We start from the raw sequence: 24,851 nt of genomic DNA on the forward strand, positions 1-24,851 counted from the left end.
AGCTTCTATAATGGAAGTGTAGCTTTAGTCATTAGGTATACTCACAGAATCACAGAATCATCTAGGTTGGAAGAGACCTCCAAGATCACCTAGTCCAACCTCTGACCTAAAACTAACAAGTCATGTACTTCCTATTTTGACCTGCTGCTCAAAACAATATTTAAATTCTGATGCATCTGAAAGGAATTAAACAGGATGAAGGACACTCCTATAACTTATGAGAATTCTGGCCCTATAAGACATTAAAGTACATGCCCAAACACTGTAGGGAACAGGGATGTCAAGGGCCTCTAACAGAACAAGGAAGGAGAAGAAAAAAAGATAACCGAAGCAAGGAATTCCTACAGAACCATTTATACTACCAGAAACCTAGTCACAATCATTCAGTTTTGAGGTACAATCCATGTATTAGATCCTTTCTTTTAAATTATCAGCAGTTCTTTCCTCATTAGAGAACCAGAGTACTATCTCTGGCATATATGACAGAAGCTTTCTTTAGTCAATTGCCTTCCACAATCCAATACCTAGTTTAATTGATTTCACCTTAGCATGGTGTTTAAAAAAAAAAAAAAAAAAAAGTGTTATCTTAGCTTCCAGTTGCAAAGTCAGACTATTGGTACACGTCTTTCCACAGCAAGCTTCTACAGGATGTAAAGGTATTTTGATTGAAGTAACCAAAGCCCCTCCTATTTCTAATTTGATGCTATTTCATCTCTTCTTTAAGGTCTCTAAATTGGAGTTACACTGTCAAAGCACTTTGTCCTTACAACATGTAGGAGGCACTTATATCATATGTGTTATCTGGTACATCTGGGACTGTCCTGATTTTGGCTGGGATAGAGTTAATACCTGTAATATCCTGACATTTTCTTTCATTTTTCAATATCCCTCGTTCCCTCTTTGCCTGTCTGTACAATTTCTGAAATAACTAATGCTCATTTAAATAGTCCTGCAACTAGTTCTCGGAGATCTTTGTGAACAGCTGCATCTTAATTGCCTCATTTTCTCCCTCACTTCTGCTGTGTACTTTTTTCAAATACCACAGGAGGAATTTTTGCCTTTTAATTTCTGAGAGTGGCCTTTAGTTTTGTGGTCTGGCCCATTTCTTTCCCTCCCTTTAATTTTATGAGCATGGAAGATAACAGCCTCACTGCCATGGGTGCCCTTTGCATTCAGCACAGAAGCCTAGGTTCATCCAGAGGCTACCTGTAATTATCCTGATGACTTGGATTTCACAGGGACTCTTTCTCCCTAATAGCTACAGGGAAAAGGCAGGAATGCAGGAGCCTCAGCAAATGGCCTACACAGGTCAACTTAGTCCACCATTCCCTCCTTGAAGACTTCTAGGGTCTAGAAGTGACCCTCCCATTACCTCTTATGCAGAACTCAGCAGTAACTGCATTTTTGCAGTACAGCATAATGTAACAAAGTTCATTACCCATCCTAGCCAAATGGGATCTCACTGCAGTGAATAATGCAACTAGCTGTAGGATTAGCTTAATGAACACTTGAAATCAGAAGAGACTTAGAACAACTTAGGCCCGTTATTACATACACAACCTACATCTCAGTTATTAGCCAGTTCAAGAAAAAGGACACACAAATTTAAAACCAACCACTACCTCATATCTGTTCACCATATATGTCCTTAAAATAACATACCACATTGTCTAACCTTCCTTCACAACGGTATTCTGGTACATTTTACCAGTTATAACAGTTAAACTTTATTTTGACTCTGAGAATACAGTTATAAAACACTATGAATTGATTTCTGACTTAGTTGTCATCTCTAGGAACAGTCAGAAAACAACTTAAGGAGTTCCCTAGAAACACAGCTGCTTCTTACTGCTTCTTCCAGTTCTGCAACTGTACCATCTCAGGCCACAATGATAGTAGTGATGAGGTAGCCCTGATGAAGATGACAATAATTCAAGTAAACAAATAGACTGGAAGGGGTGTCATTCTGTATCTACTTTCTACTTGAGGACTTGTATTAAAATACCAAGTGGCATCCTCCAGGTAAGTATGCAAGTTCTGTAGAAAACAAATCTATACAAGAAGTGCATCAAGCCCATGCAGTATTTTAGTCATGAGATCAATCATCCCCTCAAGGACAGGAGCCACTGCAATTTTCCAACATCTTTTCATTCCTTTCCTCTCATTATTTCGCGATAGTGAAAGAAATTTTTAATCTAAGTCACATATTCTGAAACTTGGTGTACAGACTTGTAGGAAGTCATTTGCTGACATTTTAACTCAATTTGTATTAAGATTCAGCATAAGCAAGATGCCATCTTACTATTCATCAGAGAATTCACAGAGAAGAGCACTGCTATTAATGTCACAACTGAAGGACAAACTTCATTGATTTTCGTGTCTCAGGTAATCCATAGGGGATAAAACCTGAACTTAAAGTGTCTCAAGTCAACTAAGGCAAAAAAAATATATCTTCTGAAGCTTTCTCCATACTTCAGGCACCCGTAATGGTACTCATCTGAGTGAATCTTCATGGTATAACAAGATCTAGTTCATGTTGCAGCCTCTCATGTAACAGGCTCTTGCTTCTCCCTGGATACTTGACCTTCCATGCAGTATCGTGAAGGCTGCAGCCTATTTGGACCTATAAGCATTACATGTAGATTGAACGTAGGAGCAAATGGTTCACAATGTAAAGTGGGATTAAGTACCTCTTATTTCCATAAAAAAAAAAAAACAAAAAAAAAACAAGTTAAGGAATAGAAAACATCCATCCATACAAATCCATTAGAAAAACTAAGGATACAGCAGCTATTATATCTCACTCTGTGCTACTATACTGTTATCCACCTGACTAAGCAGGGCAAAAAGTATCCTTGCAACTGGCTGGCCAACCTAATAAGGAGAACTTTAAACTAAAAATGACGGGAAAGTAGAGAAGTTGTGGTTGGGTAGGCAAGCCAAGGGCCTCGGTGACAGGAAAGGAAGGGACACAGCAATCAACACAGCAGGACTGAAGTGGAATCACTCCAAGTGTAAGCACATGAAGAAGAAAGTGCCTGCTGAACAGCCTCATTGGGAGGTTCTCAAACCTGCTCGGGGAATCAGCTTGGTTGGGTGCCTCTCTGAAATGCCTTCTCATTAACACACACAACATGGGGAACGAACATGAGGAATCAGAAGTCTCTGTGCCGTTACAGGGCTATGAAGCTCACTGGGATCATGGAGTTGTGGTGGGTTTGGGATGTATCAGGAGCCTGTCAAAAGCTATGGGTCAAGATGAGCAGACAAACCAACATGGGGGCGACAGTAGTGGGTATCTACTGCAGACCTTCCTGATCAGGAAGAATAAGAAGAGGTGGTCTTCAGATAACTGGGAGAAGCCTTATCTTTACTTTTTCTTATGGGGAACTTTAACCTGTTCTAGCTGACCCTATTAGAGCAGGCAGAATCAGAATCAGCCTAAACAATTCTGTATGCGACAAATTAGCGCTTGGACAAGTATAACAGACATGCGTATAGAGAAAGAAGAAGATGGAGATCATCTCTTAAGGAAACAGAGGTTTCTGTAAGTCAGCTTTCTTGTAGAAGTGATCTATTACAGTCATTACCATCATTTACCATCCCTGTTTTGTGACAATTGCTCCTTAAAGGCATGTAACTTTCATGCAGGCAGACTGCAACTGTATTGCTTCCTTTCCTTGCTTCTATCATCCGATGCTGCCATCTCCTCAGCTCTGGAATAGCTCAGCTGGAAACATGCCACCTAGATAAAAGTCTATGCTCAATGCCAGGTAATTCACAACTCCAGCTGCAGAAGAAATCAACACAAAACAGGCTGCTGTGTCAAATCAACCAGGTATACACATGAGTATGCGAGAGAGCTGGGGCATGGGCTTGAGGCACTGCTCCATGACTTCTGTGCTGTTTAACTGTTAGCATGACCCCTTGTCACATTTTTGGTCTGTGCCAATTAGCAGACAATATGTGGTCACAGTATGGGGGACAGTGTTTGCCAAGAACATTCTCTGTAGACAACTTGGACACAGTCACAATGCCTGGGAGTGAAGGGAGCTCTGGCACATGGGGAAGGCTGGCCTGTGCCTCTTGGCTTCAGTGTAATGGCACAAGTTAGTTTAGTGTAGGAGCATAAGCATAACTCAAGTTACACACCCACCCCATCCCATCCCAAAGATGGAGCAGTGGGAAGCCTCAACACATGCTTCAATCAGCCAGAAGACCTGAAGGGCTCAGGACTTCCAACATGAGGGTAGTACTGAGAAGAACACAAAACCTATGGATGCATCACTGCTTCCCCTATTGGTTGTAAATTCTGCTCAAGGTCTCTGTTTCAGCAAAAAGGGCAGTAGAGGGTATGTTGACAGGGACCATCATGAAGGGGTGCTAAAATATCTCATACTTGTCTTCTCCTTTTCAGGAAATACAATAAAAAAAGGTACTGATTATACACTGATAGATGGGAACTGCCTTTTAGCTGCCTTCAGTTCATTCTTGAACCTGTGAGGACAGTAATAATTAATTATACTGCTTCATTGTAAAATTTTATCTAGATAATCAGTTAATTGCATTTAGAAGTGTTATTAGGATAATTAGAGCCCAGCTGCCTTGGAAACTGGATTTTTGTCAGTTTTGGAGACTGCTACTGATTAAGAGGTGCACTATGAAAATGCAGCATGATTTTTTTGAAGAGGCCAAATATATTTTATGTTCTCTCACTTCTCCCTAAGGTGAGGTTTTTCAGCCTTTATTTTCATCCCCTATAAAACAAAAGTGAAAAGACTTTGTCACTGGAGAAAGTTAAATTATAAATACAAGCTTTCAGAAGACTATAGTCTGGAAAAGTAGATCATTTGAATATACCTTTGGAAGACATTAATTACTGTTTTTTTCACTGTGTTAATGAATGACACTACTGGATAAAGTATGAAATAAAGAATACTAATAAGTTCTATCACTATACATACTACACAACTAATAACCATCCAGGCTCAAGAGAAGGAAAAAAAAATCTAATTTCATTCAGGGAATGGTGTTGATGACGTGTTATTGCTAAGAGAAATTTCTTTGTGCAGCCTCCACCAAATCTAGCAACTTGGTTCTTTTGGGGGTAAGACTGGATTGTTTTCAAGAAATTACCTTTTTCAATTTATCATACTTCTACTGACTCATTCAAGGCTACAGCAGATCCTGATGCTGTGAAATCTCTGGAGTATTTGTTCAGTACCACTGAAGCAAGTTTTAATCTTGATGACTGAGGTGTAAGACAACCCAAGTTAAAACAACAAAAACAATACTACTCCTGTTACCCTTAGACATTAACTGTCTAGAAATCAAGATAGCCACTGGTAGAGTAACAGATGAATGCTAAAATGTGACACTAAATATGACAACTGAAAAGCTGTGAAACATGCCCCACCATATAAACATAAGCAGGCAAGAAGTTAACCATTTGTGGTTTCAATAACATCAGCAAAGGAGACTAACAGGTGTTACTACTATCACCAGAAAAACATTCAGTAATTAAAAGATCTGATGCATATTAGATAATAAACTACCAATTTTTCAATAAGAACACACCAAACCTAGGTCTGATGCAACTTTTAGGTTGTACGTTATCTTGTCCTCACATCCTTCCTACTGAAAAAGACATTACACAGAATATTCTAATACAGACTGCCACAGGTATAAAAGAAGAGAAGGCTGTAAAAGGAACATGCATGCACACACACTCTTTTAATACAACCTGCCATTTTCAACCCTCTCTCTATGAATCTACCCTACAGATATGGGAGCTTTCTCTTCTCCCTCTAGATTTTGGCTATTTTAATTCTTAACAAGAAAGACACTTTCTTAGCTCCCATCATCCAAGACATTCTTTCTAACTTTCCAGAAGCAGAAAGTGTTAATAACAGTATTTATGTTGGGGTTTCAGAACTCATCATCTTTCCTTTCGAATCACCAAATATGTTCCTACAAATAAACAATTGCATTATTTAGAAAACAAAACTATCACATTTTTCTTGAAACAAAGTATGGATTTTATCTCCCAGTAAAAAGATAAGTTTCCATGTCTTGGGAATAAACTACTGGTCTTGAACCACAATTAATCTAATTTCACAGACACCTTGGCAATTTTCCAACAACCTGACATTTTTGACATTCAGTACTGAGGTCGCAACACTGAACTTCGTGACTTCTTCACAACCATTTGTGAGCAAGTGGGCCAAACAAGTGACCTTTTTCATTGCAACCATCATCTCAGAGAAATAGTAACAGAACTACAATTAACTCCACGAGGCCCTCAGTACGTCAGAAGGAAAAGAAATTCAATCTTCAGTGGTCATATTTCTTGACTCTGAAAACACCTTTTTAAAGAAAACTCTTTAAACAACTAAGAAATTTGATTACCTCCTGTCAAAAGAAAAGATTGCACTGCTAGCAATCAAAAGCAAGAAAGGTGTGCCTAAGTTAGTTAACTTGACATTTGAAAATAGGTTTTTCAGGTAATAAATCACAGATCAGAATCAGCTCTGTATATTTTTGTGCAATTCTAAGTGACAGAAAATTCTTTAACTCATCACTTTACACACGAGCATTTCAAATTATGCAGTGGTACGTTGACCTTGGGAAAAAGCATTTTAAAAAGAAATTTGTGATTATATAATTGAAATGGTATTTATAACCAATATTGGCTACAGAGTAGCTTTAAAAACAATCTGTTGAAATCTGTCGTTCTATAACTAGGGTTTTGTTACAGGCTTCATAGGAATTCGAATCTGATCCATTACCTTCTGACTAGCAGCTGCTTTTATTTCCTTACCAAAAAAACCCCCACAACTAACTTGTTACCTTCTAAAAAGACTTCACTGCCTCTGATGTTCAACACCCTCTGAATAAGTCTAAAGAAGTATAATACTTGAAAAACGTAAAGCATAAAGAAAAAAGAGAATGACAGCATCCTTGGACAACCTGGATTAAAAGAGCAAGGAAGGAAGAGAAATGTCTGAGAAACTGTATTTTTTTCCTCAATTTCAAGTACCACCTAGGGCACTGGAAATACACTAACTGTCCTGGTTTTCTTTCCGCATCGCACAGATTAAACTGTCAATGAGAAAGGAAAATCGTAAGTAGTATCTTAGATGTAACCAAAAGTATGAATTCTTCTCATTATAAATAAATTCTATTCTTAAAAATAGAAGGATAATGTAATATTTTTTAAAGTACAGATATTTTTTAAGTAAGACTTGATTCCCCTAGTTTTGTCTTCAAGGTTATCCGGTGTATCTATAAATGAGAGGGTGAATAGAGGAGGAGAGCTACACTTTTTATGCATTCTATCTCTAGCTGGAAAATGTCATCTTGAATGACAATACAATTTATCATTTACAAAACCCCTTCGCTATACTAAACAGTTTTACCTACTCAGTTATGATGTTCCATGGAAATGTAACATGTAATGATGTTCCATGGGAAGCATCTGTGATAAGTTACATTAGGTGTGCTACATTTTCTACATTCAAGTGGACATTAAACAACTACTTAAGTTGCCTGAGACAAATTTAGAAGTAATTAAGAAATATTTTAAAAGGGCAGAGTTACATGCCTACAAATAAAAAAAACAATCTCCCTGGAAAAGAATTTAAAAGTATATTATCTTCACTAACACTTAACTCACCAAAATTCAAACCATTGTATTAAGTCTTATTGATCAACTATTGATCTAATTGAGAGACAACCATGCAACCCTGCAGTATAATAAAGGCACTGACAGGGAGAAAAAAAATACACCCCCTACTGCAGAGCTGCTATCAGTTCTAATCACTCTCATACGCCTTGAATATTCTGTTTATGGCTAAGAGAACAAGTTTCTTAAGATCCAATATTTAACAAGGAGGTACTGCATTATTTATTGTCCCTGAAGTTTTTGAAAATAGAAGCAGCAAAGAATCAAAAAGAACTAAGTTGTTTTCTTCTGTGTAAAGCATATATTAAGGAAGAGATTTCAACAATGCAATAATCTGACAGTACAAAAAACACCAATCGTCAGAAAAATGCCAACCATCAACCACAGCACCTTACTTTTTACCCATAGTACTGAAACTAATACAACAAATCGACACAAGCCAAATGGTACTCAACTATCCAAGCAAGTAAACGACAGTTCATAAATGTGTTTGAATCCTTAGTAGATGTTTTTACTGTAAGAATACCAGTGCTACAAAGCAAAGTTTTTAGTAATAAAACATTATAGTATTTTGTTCATGTCCTGGTACTATGCAAACAAAAAAAAAAAGCATAGAAATCTTTTTTTTGTGGGGTTTATGTTTTTGTTTTGTTTTCATAGGGCTGAGCAGTTCTTTAAGAGAAACAAGCATTTTTGAACCATGAAAAAAATTGAACAAAATACTACTGGTGTAGAAAAATCTAAAAAAAGTCTAAGACTGCCTATATTGTTTCAATTTTCCCTTGTGACCTTTTAACATACTACAAAACTAAGAATGGATTTATCCATCTACTGTTACATAACAAAGAAAAGCAAGTTCTAAAACTTATCTTCTCATACTCTTAGAAAAAAGAGATTAAGCAATACCTATTTCAATATATATGTTCAAACATAAATATTTAAAACTGTCTTAAAATACAGAAAAAGCTGCAAAGCAAGAAAATACGTACCTGATATACCCTGAGATTCTTTCTGTAGGTCGCAGTACCACAGTCTGTTCACTGGATCACACCCTTCCCGAATGGACAGCAGGACATATCGACCATCATCTGATACCTAGAAATTACAGAAAATCAAAGCCAATTCATCCTCTGGAAAAAAAGATCTAATTTGAAAAATTAGTCCCTAAAACCCTACCAAAAAATGAGTTGATGCTACATTTAGTTGAATTAAGAGATGTATATGGAACATGAGAACTCACCAAGAACCCTCATTCACCACTTGTATCAACAAATAACATCAGTATAATCTGCTGACATTTCAGGAGATCAAAACCAAACAGCTTTATCTGTTTATTCTCAGATTTAACTAAAAAAAATATTAAAAGTATTTGAACAAAAGGAGTCTGTGTGTGAAACAAACATCCTTGCTACACCAACTTATTTTTACTAGAAAAAGCTGCACACTTCCCTACGTAATACTGTTATTCATAGTGCCATGCACAACACAAGGATTTAAACAGGTGGTAGAGGATAGCTTTGGATTTTTTGGTTTGCCTCATTACAATGAGTTTCCAATGTACCTGCTAGAAGTCCCTCGCTGCTTTGGAGGTGCAAGGAGGCCAGCAGCTTTGTCTCCCAGTGACTGTCTGAATGACAGTCACTTTATTCACAGCAATGTGATTCACAACAATTTCACAATTCAATTTCACCCTCAATTTTTCAAGTGACAATTAATTAGGTATGGTTTATGTCACAAAGCAGTACACAATGTCCTAGAAGTCATCCAAGATGCTAGTTTTAAGCATATATGCACTTCCCGTGGCAAATTAAACGACGCTTACGGAATTTTCATTTTTGTCATTTTCATTAAGTTTACATGCTGCTGTTAAGTTAATATCATAAACTACAAACACATCATGAGTTTTCAGATGAAGCTTCTGGTTTTTGTCTTTTGAGAAACACATACACTGGATAAAATTTCCAGAATGGAATCTGCTGGTACATAAACTCATCAGCGAAGCCTTCTTCCTACTGAAGCTTTGCAAACATACCCTGCTTCCTTGCAAAGCTTTTGAAAGTGCAAGTTCATGAATGGAAGGCAGGAAGTAACAGGAAGTCATCAATTTAACGTTTCCCTCTCCTCGTGGAGCTGTTCTGGGCGTGTTCCAAAATTACCAGGTTTAGATGTGTTATTAACAGCTGATGTAGGATGCTGGTTCCTGTCCATGTTCTTACATAACAGTGTGCAATGGAAAAATCAAATCTTTAGTCACAAAGTATGAGTCCAAATTCTGGAAGCTTTCCATTTGGCCCTAAGCATCTTCAAAAATTTTTTTACTCATAGATTGCAATAACCTCTTAGACTTCCTTGGGTTAATATTCCTAACTTTAGCTGTGCACTTTATTTTTTTATTTTTTATTTTATTTTATGTGCTCTTCAAACACATCCATGGTTTTGAAGGACACAGAGGAACTTAAAATACAGCATCAAATCTCAGAATAAGGAAGCTGACTAAAAAAACAAAACAAAACAACAAAACCCAACAAATGAGTGTTTCCAAGTTATCTTTTTGACAAGCATTCTTATCAACAATGAATTACACCACTAATGATGTCCATACATCTGAAAGTTTACAAGATGAACAGAACTGAACACCTAGGATTCCTCCTGGGACAAGAAAAACAGCTATGACAGGTTCAAGAGGCAGTCTGAAAAATTCAGACGATTTGCCTCCTCCTTCCAAGATGGATTATATCCAGAAATGAAAACCAAGATCAGGTGACCTCTTTTGAGAGAAGCATCTTTAGTGTTTTTACACAAAAATTAAACAGTTTTAATTAAACTAGTCACTGCTTAATATGCTGCTTAAACAACTGTTCATGCTTGCAAAAGCACCATTTTTCTTTATTTTCCTCACTAAGTCATAAAACATGCTAAGAAATAGCAAGTGTCATACACAAATATAAATTTCAGTTTAGCTCAACAGTATGATGAACAAAAGTCTTTCAGTCACAGCCAGAACCCACACAAATCTGTTCTCTGATGCTATGAGTTAACAGTTAACAGAGGACTGCTCACTTTACCCAAGAAAGAAAACTTATTTGCAAGTTTCAGATGTTGTTGTAGTGAGGGCAATTCAGAACCTCTGACGACGGCAAATTTGAGCACATCTAATGAGTTTTTCCTTCCACATTCCCAGCTGGACAAGTGAAGAGTTGATAGCAGTTTATGTTTAATTTGAAGCAGGAATTCCCAAAGCATATTGCTGGTGGGATGCCAATTAGGTCTGTCCCTATCACTGAGGCTGTTCTTACATCAGTGAGCTCTGTAATCCAAAGGAATGTGACAGAAACAGGACAAGGCACTGTTGACTGCAGCATGCTCAAGTGTTCAGTATTACAGCACAAATTTAGACACTGGCATTCCAAAGTTACAGCTTGATGAGCAAATCTGGGCAGCAGTACCAGCTTATGCAGTCTCCACCTCTAGCTCCTCTTTCTGCTATTGTTGCTTGTATCCATACAAGTTCATTCCCCTAGTCATACCATTGCAGGCATTTACCATTTGGGTAGCAAACCAGACTGGGGAACTGATCCAGCTGTAAAATTATCATGTACAAAACCAGTCCTCACTGCCCCTTGCAAGGAAAGAAAAACTGAGGGGGAAGGAAAAAAGGAAAATCCAGAAGAAAAAAAAGGAAAAAAAGAATAAAAGGGAAAGCCCCTCTGCCCAAGTAGTATCTCAGTCAGTTCACTGTGCAGCTGCTCAAATGGCTGAGCTAACAGCACACCGAGCAACTGGAAACATGAGTAATAGGGGCAGAGATTGCTTTGAAGGCAGCTCAGATGGTAGTACTGATGAATGTGTAATCATGGCCTGAATGCCCCTGACTTCTTTATACCATAAACAGACAAGAGTCTTGCTTTCAAAGTGACAGAAGGAAACAGGATTTCCCAACTATCGTTTGGTTATCCTTGCACAAATACATCTTCGTGAGGTCAACTGCAATCCTTGCTCCTGGCCCACAAACTTACGAACTGAAATCCCATACCAGCATTTCACTCAAACCTTAGCATGCACTCATGGCTCAGCATAAGGGCAACAGCTGTAATGTCAGAACTGACAGCCTGAAGCAGAAGTAAGTTCTTCTGTTTTCCCACATCCAAGCTGAAAGAGAAACATATCTCAAGAATTTCTATGAGGAGAGATTCACAACATTCAGTTCATATTTCTGTAATATACTTTTCACTGTAAAACCCCATATTTCAGTAATATACTTTCTACCATTTCAGGCAACACCTGATAAAAGGTAAGGAGGTTATAAAGCAAGTAAACATCTTAAGGTGACACTGGCAAAGTAGGCCAGAAGTAGTTCTTGTAGCCTTCCAACTGGAGCTGAGCTAGTGAGCCTGCTCAATGCTTAGAAGAAAGTGCTCAGCTTAACAATGACTTTACTGGCATAACACAGCAAGAAGCCCTAACTCAGCACTGCTAAAGGAAGGATTATTTCAAAGAGCAGCTGCTGGTGTATAGCTTGCAGTTTTGCTGTTGCTGTTCAGTCAAATGACAGTATGGAATGGATTAGATCTGCTATTTCTGGCATATTTTTCTAACTACCTTTACTTCTTTGTGTCTATACGGTGTATCACTACGATAGAGTTGCTCACAAGTAATGCTCTATTTAAACTCTCAGCGACCACACCCTCTAGATCAAACCTCCTCTACATTTTATTTTATAGGGGGATGTTTTTTTTATCTTTACTAGCAACGTTGTTTCAGTGTTACCTGTTCTCTCCATTTCCATTTATAGTAAGCACTGCTTAGAAAAATATCGAGAGGAAGCAGTTTACCTGTGGCCTGGATAAGTTAACGGATGTAAGTTTCTTTATTTAAAGCCTAAGTAGTGCATACATGTAAAAAGTTTTCCAACTACTTACATTTTTATTTCTTTTACAAAATGTAGTTAATACAAGTCATGTAAGGAACTCAAAGAGTCGTATCTTCTGCATTTAAAATAGCAGTAACAGTCTATGAGGATCCACAGCAAAAGCGAAGTTAACTATTCAGGGTGGATATCAGGAAACAGTTCTGCACCCAGAAGGTGGTCAGGCACTGGGACAGGATCCCCATGGCAGTGGTCACAGAACCGAGCCTGCTGGAGGAGTTCAAGAAGTGTTTGGACAATGCTTGGGCACATGGTCAGATATTATTTTTTTTGGGGGTGGTCATTTGGGGACCCAGGAGCTGGACTCGATGATCTTTGTGGGTCCCTTCCAACTTGGATATTCTGTGATTCTATTTTGTCTAACAGCAACACATTTCAGACCAGCAAGTCATACATAATTAAACAAACAAACAAGAACAAGCAGAAGGCTGTAAGGTTTTCAGACTTCCTGGCTTTATGCATTGCTGCTCAACTAAAAAGTCAATAGGAGAGACATTAAAGTGCTTTGCTTCCAAGTAAAGTGGCTTGACAGCAACCCCAGTGAATATTAATGCTAGTTCTTTGAGTACTATCTGGGTAGTCACCACTGCAAGATTTAGGATAGGAAAGAGCCTTCTATTTTTAGTTCACAAATACAATCCCTCCAAATGCATATTATTATATCAAGGCCATTTTAAGCTAATCAATTAGTTTTTACCACTTTTGCCCTTTTTATTATCAAGGTGGAAAATTGGGATGGGGTAAAGAATAAAATAAATCAATCACAGGTTGAGATAGAGACAGATAATCTCAGAGAAAGAAGGGAAAATAATAATAATAAATAATAATAAAAGAATATAGAAGACAAATGATGCACGATGGAATTGCTCACCACCTGCTGATCGATGCCCAGCCCATCCCCGATCAGTGGCTGACACCCCCAGCTGCTGTCGCTGAGCACAGTGCCACATGGTGTGGGACATCCCTTTGGGCAGCCTGGGCCAGCTGTCCTGGCCGTGTCCCCTCCCAGCTCCTGGGGCACCCCCAGCCTCCTCGCTGGCCGGGCAGCACCAGGAGCAAGAGAGGCCTCGGCTCTGTGCGAGCACTGCTCTGCACCAGCTGGAACATCCCCAAGTTATCAGCATTATTCTCATCCTAAATCCAAAACACAGCACTGCAGCAGCTACTACAAATGCTTGTTTTGTTTTCTATTTGTATCACACTGGTTTAATCAACTACATTTCAGAAGAAATGATAGCGGGTGATCACAGCAATGGTTGATTTCAGGATCAGGTCTAACACAATCCCACTTTTTACATCCAGGAGGAGGCTGGATATACTCTAGGCAGCACATAGCCTTATTATATGTAAACATATCAGTGTGCTCTCCCACCATCCATTCCCTAGCCTAGAAAAACTGCTTTGGGCATTAACTCAATTTCCCTATTCCTTCAATTTCCTACACGAGACAGCCTTGTTCCAAAGGGCACATGGGTATTTACAGGCATTCTCCTTAAATCTAGCACAGAGTAAGATTAGTAGCCTTCTGAGGTAACAGACTAACACTGAAACTCTTTTTTTCTGTGGTCATTAACTTGCTTTTGAGTGCAATGAAAGCGCCATAGCATCAGGAACTTGGCTCTGTAAGAGATTACCGTCCCTGTTTGCAGCCAGAAAGTTTGCCTGGCTGTTTCACTTGAGCAAACTGACAATGTTTTGAGCCTTCCCCGTTTATTTCTGTTCATTCTTCCCCTGTGGATGCTGCACTTTCACATTCTTGCAGTGAAAACGTGCCCTCGCCAGCACACGCCTGGCAGAGGTTGTTCCTCTGCACTCTGAATTTCATTTGCAAGTTTACCTCCCTGGCTGGGAACCACTGATGTAAACTGACAGCTCTGAACCTCAAAAAAATATATATATATTTTCGTCAGGTTATGGATTGCACACAGTGTGTGTCAAACAACAAACCGTACTTGTTTACTTCTGGCAGAATTAGGACAGGAGGGTTCCCCAGCCCTCTCCTTTCCCTCCTGTTTACATTCCTGCCTCTACAGCAGTGACTTTTAACACCACCAACTGTGAAAGGCTCTTATATAATTTACTGTTTAACTTTGAGAATAACAGTCTGGCTTTGAAAGACAGTTATGATACATGAGTCTGGAGAAGAAACAAGAACACGCCACGGAGATAGAAGCCTGGGAAGCTCCTCTACTTTCAGAGTACCGATAACATTGCAAAGGTTTTAAAAATCATACCAGACTGCCATCTACTGGGATGTTACTCAAGCTCTCTCTCTGCTTCTTCCCAACTCCTCTACCATCCTACAATCTGTACCAGAAAAGTTAAGTGTTTTCTCAACTAACGAAAAGATTTGATAGCATCTTCTTCAAAACTGACCTAGATACCGAGTATGACTAGCAATACAGAGGTTTTTCTCAAAAGCAATCCATTCAAGTGAGGAGATGGAAATGCATCTGTCTTTCTATCCCAACACCGGTTTCAGCACCAGACTAAGCATGCTTAATGCTGGTGTTGAATGAGTAACAAGTTAAAAAGCTGAAGGTATTTTCTTACCTGTTGCCTTGTAAATACAATAAGCTGACAAAGTTTTACTCAACCCTCTTCTGTCCTAATCAGTCACCTAGCTTCTTCTCTCCACTGAAGCTAAAACCGCTCCAACTCCCTACAATGTACCCAAGATTACTTATTTTTTTCAAGTATGATGGCAACATTAGAGCTTTTGCAGTCTCTGAAAGATCTCCTTGTCAGGTACTTTTCTCCATCTACCCTATGGTTTCAACACCTGCAATTTCTGCTCAAAACTTAAGTACAAAACTTCAAGTTCCATCCCTGATATAAAGAAAGGTTGAGTGAGTTGATACTTAAACCACCCATGCCATAATCCAACCATCTTCCCTGGAGCTTGTATACAACAGAAGAGAATCCAACTGTCTCTGCCTATTTGGCCAGCAAGGCCCTCTAATAAACAAATGTTTTTATTTTAATCTGACAGGAATGCAAGTAAGCAGACTTTCATAAAATGCTGAGCTGTGCAAAGCTGTATTCTAAAATCTCTGGCAGCATATTAGTACCAGGTAAGAATATTTATATGTAGGGTAGTGCCAATAAGCTGTATCATTTGATTTTTACTAAGGCTACTTTAATTTTTCCCTATTATTTTGTGGTCTTCCACTTTCTCAAGGACACGCTTTAAAAAAACTGACCAGAAAACTTGTTTGGATGGTCTGAAAAGGAGATTTTTGACCTATACCACAAAGATGAAACCACATTTTGCAGTCACACTGGTATCCTCTAATTGCAGAATATTTGTTTCCTCCTGACCATTAAAAACCATCTTTCATTAATATCACGAAAACAGAGCCACGTTCAACAGCTAGAGCTCACAGCACAACCCTAGAAAATCAGCTGTTTTATACAGTAACATCACTCAGATAAGCTCATGGTTATTTACTGAGGCAGATCTCTGCTTTGCCACACCTTAAAATAGCATTTCTTCTTAAATATCAGTATCTCCAGAAGATTATGCCTCCTATGGATTAGGAGAAGTTTTAAGCAGCCACATTCATTTATTAAACAAGAATGCACAATAGCGATGTGTGTTCTCTATTCACTACTTTTCCCTTTATCCCAATATTCAGGGGGACGTTTCAATCCCAGTGATTTCTGAACTAGCACCTGCAATAGATTCTATTACTCTCGTGTTCTATAGCAAGAACTACTACTACCAGTATACTCTTCCTATCCCTTATATTAAATGCTCAAAAGTGCGTGTGTAGTGGGTTTATGTGGCAAGGTTTTGGTAGCAGGGAGCCATAGGGGTGGTTTCTGTGAGAAAGATCTAGAAGCTGCCCCATGTTTGGGAATGGCCCCATTGTTTTCCAGATCCGAGCCAATAAGCGATGTTGTTTTGCGCCTCTGTGAGAGCATATTTAAGACAGGGAAAAAAACGCTGCGCCACACAGCAGCCGGGAGAGTCAAGGGAGTGAGAGAACAGCCTTGCATGTGCCAAGGTCAGTGTAGAAGGAGGGGGAGAGGTGCTCCAGGCACCGGAGCAGAAGTCCCCTGCGGCCTGTGGTGAGGACCATGGTGAAGCAGGATGTCCCCCTGCAGCCCATGGAGTACCACGGTGGAGCAGGGTTCCACGCTGCAGCCCGTGGAGGAGACCACGGTGGAGCAGGTGGCCCTGCACCGACGGAGGCTGCCGCCCGTGGAAGACCCCTGCCGGAGCAGATTCCGGGCCGGACCTGTAGCCCGTGGAGAGGAGCCCACGCAGGAGCAGGTGACCTGGCAGGAGCTGCTGCCCGTAGGGGAGCCAGGTTGGAGCAGTTTTCTCCTGAGGGATGGACCCCGTGGTACGGACCCATCTCTGGAGCAGTTCTGGAAGAGCTGCTGCCTGTGGGAAGCCCACGCTGGATCAGTTCATCAGGGACTGCATCCCGTGGGTGGGACCCCACAGCACAGGGGACAAGAGTGACCGAGAAGGAGCGGCAGAGAAGAAGTGCTGTAGACTGACCATAACCCCCATTCCCCGTTCCCCTGCGCCGCTCGGGGGGAGGAGGTGGAAGAGGGTGGATGGGGGGGGAAGGTGCTTTTGGTTTTTTTTTCCTTTGTTTTCTCACTTCTCTCGCTTGTTAGTTGTAGGCAATAAATCTTACTATCTCCTTATGCCGAGTCTGTTTTGCCCGTTACAATAATTATTGCGTGATTTTCTCGTCCTTATCTCAATCCTTGAGCCCTTTTCACATATTTTCTCCCCATTCCTCTTTGAGGAGGGGGAGTGAGAGAGCGGCTGTGGTGGAGCTCGGCTGCCCACTCGAGCGGAACCACGACAGCGTGGGGTATATTTTCATTTATCACAAATATTACCCAAGCATTTGGCATCAGAGAAAAAGACACTTTTTATGTTGAAGTTTGCCCCAAGGTTTTTGCTCACAACAGAAGAGCCAGAAGATGCAGGATGGCTACTTCTCTATACCCTGGCCTGGAAAACTTTTTGCTACCCCCTGTAAGAACTGTGCTACAAGTTCTCTTCCAGACCCAGTACACCTACAAAGCAGGATATGCTAATGAATCAAGACTGCAATACCACTCCCCCAAGGAAAAGGAATTTGCATCACAACAACATGTGTAGTTTCGCTCACAGACACTGCAAAACAATAATAATCACTTGATGTATCACTTGTGTGAATCAGTGGATACATCACTACAAGACATCTGTCACCAACAGAAAGAAACCCATTTATTTATGGAACTAGGGAAAAATAAGGATAATGATTTCTAAATTCCATGCTATTGCTAGTTTAACTCAACAGAACTAACTTTTGAGCAGTAAAAAAAGTTTCAAAGCCCTATTTGCAAGTTTATACTGATTTTCAGGTCAGATGGCAAAGGTATGCTTCATGAACAGATAACATTACATAAAAAGGTTCTGCTTATCTGTAGGTTCCATGACTAAATTTGATTTGTATAGACAAAGTTCAGTGTGGTCACTTGGTGAAAAACCTGTCACACGCACGTTCACTGTCTCATTTTGAATCTCAGAGCTCAAATTCTTTGAGAGATGCTTTGCTTTCTGGCAGCCCACTGAAAAGAATCCCCAACATTTTCATGTGTTGATATATTGAATGGTGAGGATAAATTGATGATCAAATCTTTAAAAAGAGGTACTCTTAGGGAAAAGTAGTTCCTGGAACTGAATATCCCAGTCAGGGTAAGTGCCTTCCATATTCAATTAAAAGCGTTAGACCAAACAAGACCTTCCATAGAAGCAAAACCTATAGATTTAGCATGGTAGCCAGAAAAGTACAAAGAATTGCAACAGGATGTTATCCACTGGTAAAATGTAAGTTCCCCAATTAATAGAACAATCTCTATGTTCCTACAGCACTTCGACAGTGCTTAAGTGAGCGCGTAATTCTAATACGAACAATAAAACACACCAATGACAAAACTTATGGTCTTTTGAAGCATTCAAGTAAGGAAGAAAAGAGCGTGGTTACCTACAACTATGGTTAACTGGGACTTCGAACAATGTATACTTCGCACAACAAAATAAAACTTAAGAAGTCATTTCCAGCAGTCACTCTTTCCATCTCTGCTAACACTGTCCACGCCATATTTGTGCTGATAAAGTTTGTTGAAGGGGAAAAATAAAACTCTCCAACTGTGCACACAGTATTAACAGAAATTTTAACCTATATGCCTCTATTCTTCAAATAAGTAGAACAGACATTTGCTTTCAGGAAAGACACCATGAAAACAAAAGCAAAATAAATATGCGGCAGGGAATATCCAGACATGATGCTTATTGGACTGCACTTTCTATGCAAGAAATGAAGGCTGGGGCTTGACACTGACACTGAGCAAACAGAACAGTGACAGATTGTCCATCAAATGATCCTTGTGTATCCTGGAATTTACATCAGACTGAATGTCCTCAAAGAATTAAAAAAAGAGTACATGATGGTGTCGTTAAAGACTTGAGGACTGGTTTAAAGCAGACCAGTCTTACTTTCAGTAATTCTTAGTTCAATGCTCAGCTCTGCAACGCTAATAAAAAGATTTCTTTAACAAACTGTTTTCCACTCTACAGCTGCTACCAGCCGTTAGAACCTGAAAAGCCAGACTTGATGATAAGCTTCACAGTGTTTATCATACCTCAGCTCCACCCATCCATTTTGGCTCATCGGGAAATTCAGCACATAGGATATCTTCTGACTGGTTAGTTCCCAATACATGATAATGCAGCTTTTGGTGCAGATTAGTGGAGGTCTCAGTGCCTAGTGAAATGTAGATATTTAAACTAATTAGTTGTCAAAGAAATCCAACAACACCCACATAAAACCCTCAGGACCTTCAATAACCCTCTATGTTTAAAAAAAAAAAAAAAAAAAAAGAGAACCATTCAGGAAAAAGAACTAGGAGCAATTCAAGTCTACAAACCACTCTCCTGCAAACAAGCAACGTTATACACAATAAAATAAGACATCAAACCACATGGCAGACCTGTTCAGTTACCCTTTTCGTTTACTTCAGATACTTTCTTCAAATGTCAGGATTCATCATTTCAAGCTTCACTTTCTAGAAATACTAAACATGCAAAGAAAAACAACAGCCTCTGCCACATCATTCAACGATGTGTTTGCTCCCATCTCATCTTGGACAATCAAGGGGAGAACTACTACTAATCCTAGAAACTTTCTTACTTCCATCTGCTGAAAATAAAAAGCATTCTGAAGAGCTGCAGGAAATGCTATTTGTCTCTTCCTTTTAATATTGTTCTTGCAGCATTTTCCAATGCAACGCTTCAGCTTCTGAACTACAAACATGCCTAAAAGTAAAGAAAACACATAGTATGTACCTAACTTGCAAGTTTGGCAAAGTTATAGGCTGCAAATATAAATATAAACAAAATGTAGGTGGTCTCTCTAGGGTTTAATAAAGAGCATAGCTCCAGAAGAAACTTTTCAGTAGTACTGCCTTACAGTAACAGCTGCTAAATTCCTTTCTTGTGCTACTCCTAGAGTTTTGCTAGCTTAAACTGGGCAGTGAAATGCATACGAATTAGCCTGACTGAGTAATAAACACCTTATGTCCCAGTTTGCTCTTCACCAAGTCAACTTCCCAAGTCAGTTCACCTATGACCATAAAAATGCGTAAGGGGCAGCCAACAACATCCTGTATGAAAGCAAAGAAAAAACACTGCAGAGAAAAAGAAAAGGACCAGTAAACTTTCAGAAGAAAGACAGGGCCAGGCAGACAGAGTGTCCTTATGAAAGGAAGGGACACTAATTAAATATAGGTTTTGGTCACTCAGGACAATCTGATATTTAATTGTATAAAGTAGTATATCTAATTATTTGTTCCACCAGTTTACTGAAAAGGTCATTGTGTTTCCTCATAGCGTATAATCAGTGCAGTCATACTTACCATCACTTTTCCCATCTTGTTTTGGATAGCAGTTATAGAACATTCCTTTTCCATCATGGGTCCATGCCATGCAACTGAATTTAACTCTCTCCAGCGTATCTGGAAGCTCCTCAGGACCTTCCACCTTCATGAACTTGATAGTAACCCAGTCAGAACCACTGGAACTCAGGCCATATGCGAAGTATTCGCCGTCTTCACTGAACGCATAACCTAGGAAATTGGAACCAAATAAGATGTGGTAAGAACCAGTAAAACAAAACAGTATTTTCAATACAGTGTTTATTTTGCCACACAGCTTTTTACTACTTGCTACACGATAGTCAAATCCCAACAAAAGGGAAGTGAAACTGTGAAAGCAGGTAAAAGAACTGTGTTTACTCAACAACAAGAGGAGATTTACTTTCTAAAAGACAGTAGAAGCAGCTACATTATTATTTGGGATGTGCAGCACTTTTCCTGTCTCTGTGGACTTCTCATATAATTCATAGACCCATATTTAAGCATGCACACTCATGAAATCGGTTCAGTAACATCACTCATGTCCAACATCTAATAGACAATTTGAGTAATATCTCTTCTGCTTCCCTAAGGCTGGGGTAAGGGATGGAGACTGAAAACGCACATAGGTATAGACCATAACATGAGATTCTAAGACAATAAGAGCACCAAACAAGTCAACATGAATTGAAATGCAAACAGTAAAACCTGATATAAGGCAGCTACCATTTCAATATTGGAATCACTTAAAACTAAACCCTGCAAAAACCACGAAAACTGAAGTAACTGGAAAAATTCCCCACCAGTGAGCTAATGGGTTCATTGCTGGTATTCTCAGCTAAGATCTAAGATATACGTAGTTCCATCTGAACTGTGAAGAATAAATTATTCTGAAAAAAATCAGAAAAGTTTCCATCATAGTTAAGGATTGAATTCACTTTTGCGAATCAACTCAAGTGAAGAGACCGAATTATTGCAGGCCTATCAACATCTGAAAGTTACAACTAGAAAAAGTTTCTTGCATAGTTTTTATTAATTGATCTTATACAGACTTCAAAGACTTTGTAGAAGCAAGGCTCTTGAACTTAGAAAAACCAATGGCAAGTGGGAAAATGGACAGATAACAGGAGTTAATACCCTACTGAACACAAGTTATTTTGTTCCCAAAGAAGTTAACGCTGTGCTCCTTCAAAGCATCTTGCATCAACCTGCTGGCTTTAAAATGTTAAGAGAATTAGTTGATATGAATGCATCAACTTTTCTTTCTTAGCTATGGACAGCATCAAGATCAGTTTATATTTCACTGAAATACATTCCAGAGTTGTGAGCAAAAAAAAAACACCTGTTCATTTTTGCAGTATTTTGTGAATAAAATGTAGATTTAGAAGTGTTCTTCTGAAAGGCTATACAAATCCACATATGGCTACTGTGCCTGCTTTCATGCAAACACACCACTGTAGCCATACTTCTACACATGAAGAGCCGCAAACCATTTCCAACTTGTGCTGAAAAGACAAAACCCGGTTTTGTTCAGCAGGAACTGCTGTTTCACCAACCTCGTAAAGCCACAGTGCCATCATCAGAAAGCTTATTTGGATCAAGAAAAACTTTGGCATCAGCATCCAAGGAGTCTTGTACATATAAAACTCGCTGATTCTGTAGTCCAGTATTGTAAAAGTGAAAATACCTAAAAGAACAGAAGAGGGTAAAATCAGTATGAAGAACTCAGATTTTCAATTAGGCTAGCAAGACAAATTTGTGTGAGATTGTCAAGAAATAAAAGGCAGTTAAAAATATATAGAATAACAAGCTTTGTAGTAGAGCAAGAACCACGTCTTTCCTTTGGCCATCAGGGAGTCAGTCATCCTTAGTAGGTGCCTTGCTCTCTCCTTGGCACAGAGGAAGCCCAGACACCAATTTCCGTGAAGATCAGAGGAATCTCAACTCAACAAGATATAGAGATTATACAAAGGAGACTGTAGGATGCACCTATAATATCTTTGAGCAATAAAAACTGCATTTACCACAGTGCATTTCAAACAAAGCAAAACATTCTATAAATTCCAAGTAACTGTCTGCTAAAAAGCTCTGGCAGCCTTAGCGTTTCTATTACAAGTGTTGGCAAAGGTTCCCATCTCCTATGATCTATGCTTTGTCATTCACGTAGCTGCTTTCAAGCTGCACTGGGCGGTAGACAAATGTTCAAATGAAACAGAACTGAAATTGTTTCATCTGCATTTCCCAAGATCCATAACAGGGCGTGCATTTTGAAACAGTTGTAGGAATGGAGTTACATAATTCTCTTCAGTGAGAGATACTGTTCACAGTAGAAGACACTAGAGAAGAAAAATTAATAACTGTATTTTATGTAATTCATAGGTACTAGTTTCCTTCAAGAACTCTACACAAACCTGCAACTTAGACCAAGTAGCAGCTTTACCCAGGGGAGCAGAGAAAGCTATGGGGTAATGTTCAAGCCTGAATATAAGTTTACCCATTCCCTAAGGATGTCTAGTACTTGGACACAGGAAGCTCGTAAACCCCAAAGGGGGAACTACACTTGCAAAGGCCTGGCTAACAATCTGCACATTGAAAATGTTCAAATACTAAACGTACATTCAGTGAGCAAGAAAACAGAAATATTCAAAGCAACAAAAATATGTCATCTTCCATTTGACCATGCATTTTCTAGCCAATTTTATCTCTGCTATGCTAAGCAATAAGCTGAGAAGCAAAGGTCAAACAATACGACTGCGACAGGAGGACACTCCTCCTTTTTGCAGATCCTACAGAACATCTCTTCAGACACTGTCCTTTAGTGACTATTCTTCAGCAGAAAATTGGTACATATTCAATTTAAGATTTTAGCAGCCATTTTGAAAAAAGGAATTCCTAGTGCTTTTCACTGGCTGTGACTAAATAAAAGTCTGACCAGCTGCTCAAAGTAGGACCAACATATTTTAGAAAATATTTAGAACAATGTACACCTGACAGACTTGTGCTTTTTCTAGGATTAAGTGCCTCTCCCTGACAGGCCCGGAAAGGAATTCCTCAGAGTTTTACTTTTACTTGTTCTTCTACAATGTAGTTTTGATAAACTCACTATTTCTCTTATAAAAAGATGACAAAACCACAGGACAATAATATAACTGGGAATTAGAGACAATCAAGCATTTTATGCTCTGCATCATGCAACATATTAATACTGGCTTGACACATACTTTTTCTAGGACCCAGCAATAAAGGAATAAAGGCAAGCATGATTTCCAATTTATCTTGTAGTTGCTTTTGACTTGCTCCATATTCTTCATCATCTACAAAGACATTCCTCACTTACCTCTTTCCTTTCTTGAAGTGGCAACTGTACTTAGGATAATCATAGAGTTCAGTCATTCGTTCTTTGAATAGTCCTCTGACGGGACATTGCTCAAGAAAGGGTACTGTAAGCTTGTTCTGAGCCTCCACAAATGCCTGTAAGAAAAGAATCCCCCCAGAATACATGAGTTCAAGCACAAATTTACACTTCCCACAAGAAACACTGTTTTTGATGCAATGCATCGCCAACATCTTTCCCCCATATAGGGTGTGTAGAGTCACACCTGAACAGCCTCACATACTTGGCTGTATTATTAAATGCTGCAATGTTCTAACTAGATTGATTTTATATCTTGAATAACCTCTCCATCACACATTAGGGTAAGCAGTGGTCAGGACAAAGACAAGCTAGATTCCTGCCACTCCCCTTTAAAAAAAAAAAACAAAACAATCAAAACCAAACAAAACCACCAAAGCTCATTTTCTTTTCTTTCTTTATTTATTTATTAAAAAACCAACTCTCCCTGTATTTATCTAAATGGTATGGATAAAGCTAAGTTACAGAAAACACCTAGGAAAATTCATTTCTTACTTCATCACAAATATACAATACTCCAATACTGTAGAGCAGATCAATTAGAAAATTGGTAACGAATCCTTTTGCCCGTATCTATGACTATCATTCCTGGAACCATGAAGAGCTGGAAAATTATGTAAAATGTCATGTGCACCATCTGGTCGCCCTATTAACAAAACACTTAGCATTAGTCCCAGCCCGTATTTCTTGGAAGGGCTGAAGTACTGTCCTTCATGAGTACAGATGAGGCATTTTTTCCCACCCCATCTTAGTTACAAAAGACAAGAATATGTAACGTCCAAGGAAGTAACTTCAAGGGGTCTGGTTTCCTTAAAACACTACCTCAAAGATGCAAACATGTAACTACAGTGGCCAAAACCACTACCACTACAGCTGCTTGTTAGAGGCTACCACTCCCATGA

At 39.1% G+C, this 24,851-nt stretch overlaps 1 protein-coding gene across 1 annotated transcript in view; it reads right to left on the reverse strand.

The window, feature by feature from the left end:
• Positions 1-24,851, reverse strand: part of PREP (prolyl endopeptidase) — a 101,813-nt gene that overhangs the window by 69,773 nt on the left and 7,189 nt on the right. Inside the window, exons 3-7 of the mRNA XM_084514212.1 lie at positions 23,875-24,008; positions 22,094-22,224; positions 20,541-20,750; positions 19,269-19,390; positions 8,674-8,779 (exon numbers count right to left, since the gene is read on the reverse strand). Coding sequence (XP_084370338.1) covers positions 8,674-8,779; positions 19,269-19,390; positions 20,541-20,750; positions 22,094-22,224; positions 23,875-24,008 — 703 coding nt within the window. The remainder of the gene's footprint in view (positions 1-8,673; positions 8,780-19,268; positions 19,391-20,540; positions 20,751-22,093; positions 22,225-23,874; positions 24,009-24,851) is intronic.

The sequence above is a fragment of the Aythya ferina genome (genome assembly GCF_964211825.1).
Source record: "Aythya ferina genome assembly, chromosome: 3".
Classification (NCBI taxonomy): domain Eukaryota; kingdom Metazoa; phylum Chordata; class Aves; order Anseriformes; family Anatidae; genus Aythya; species Aythya ferina.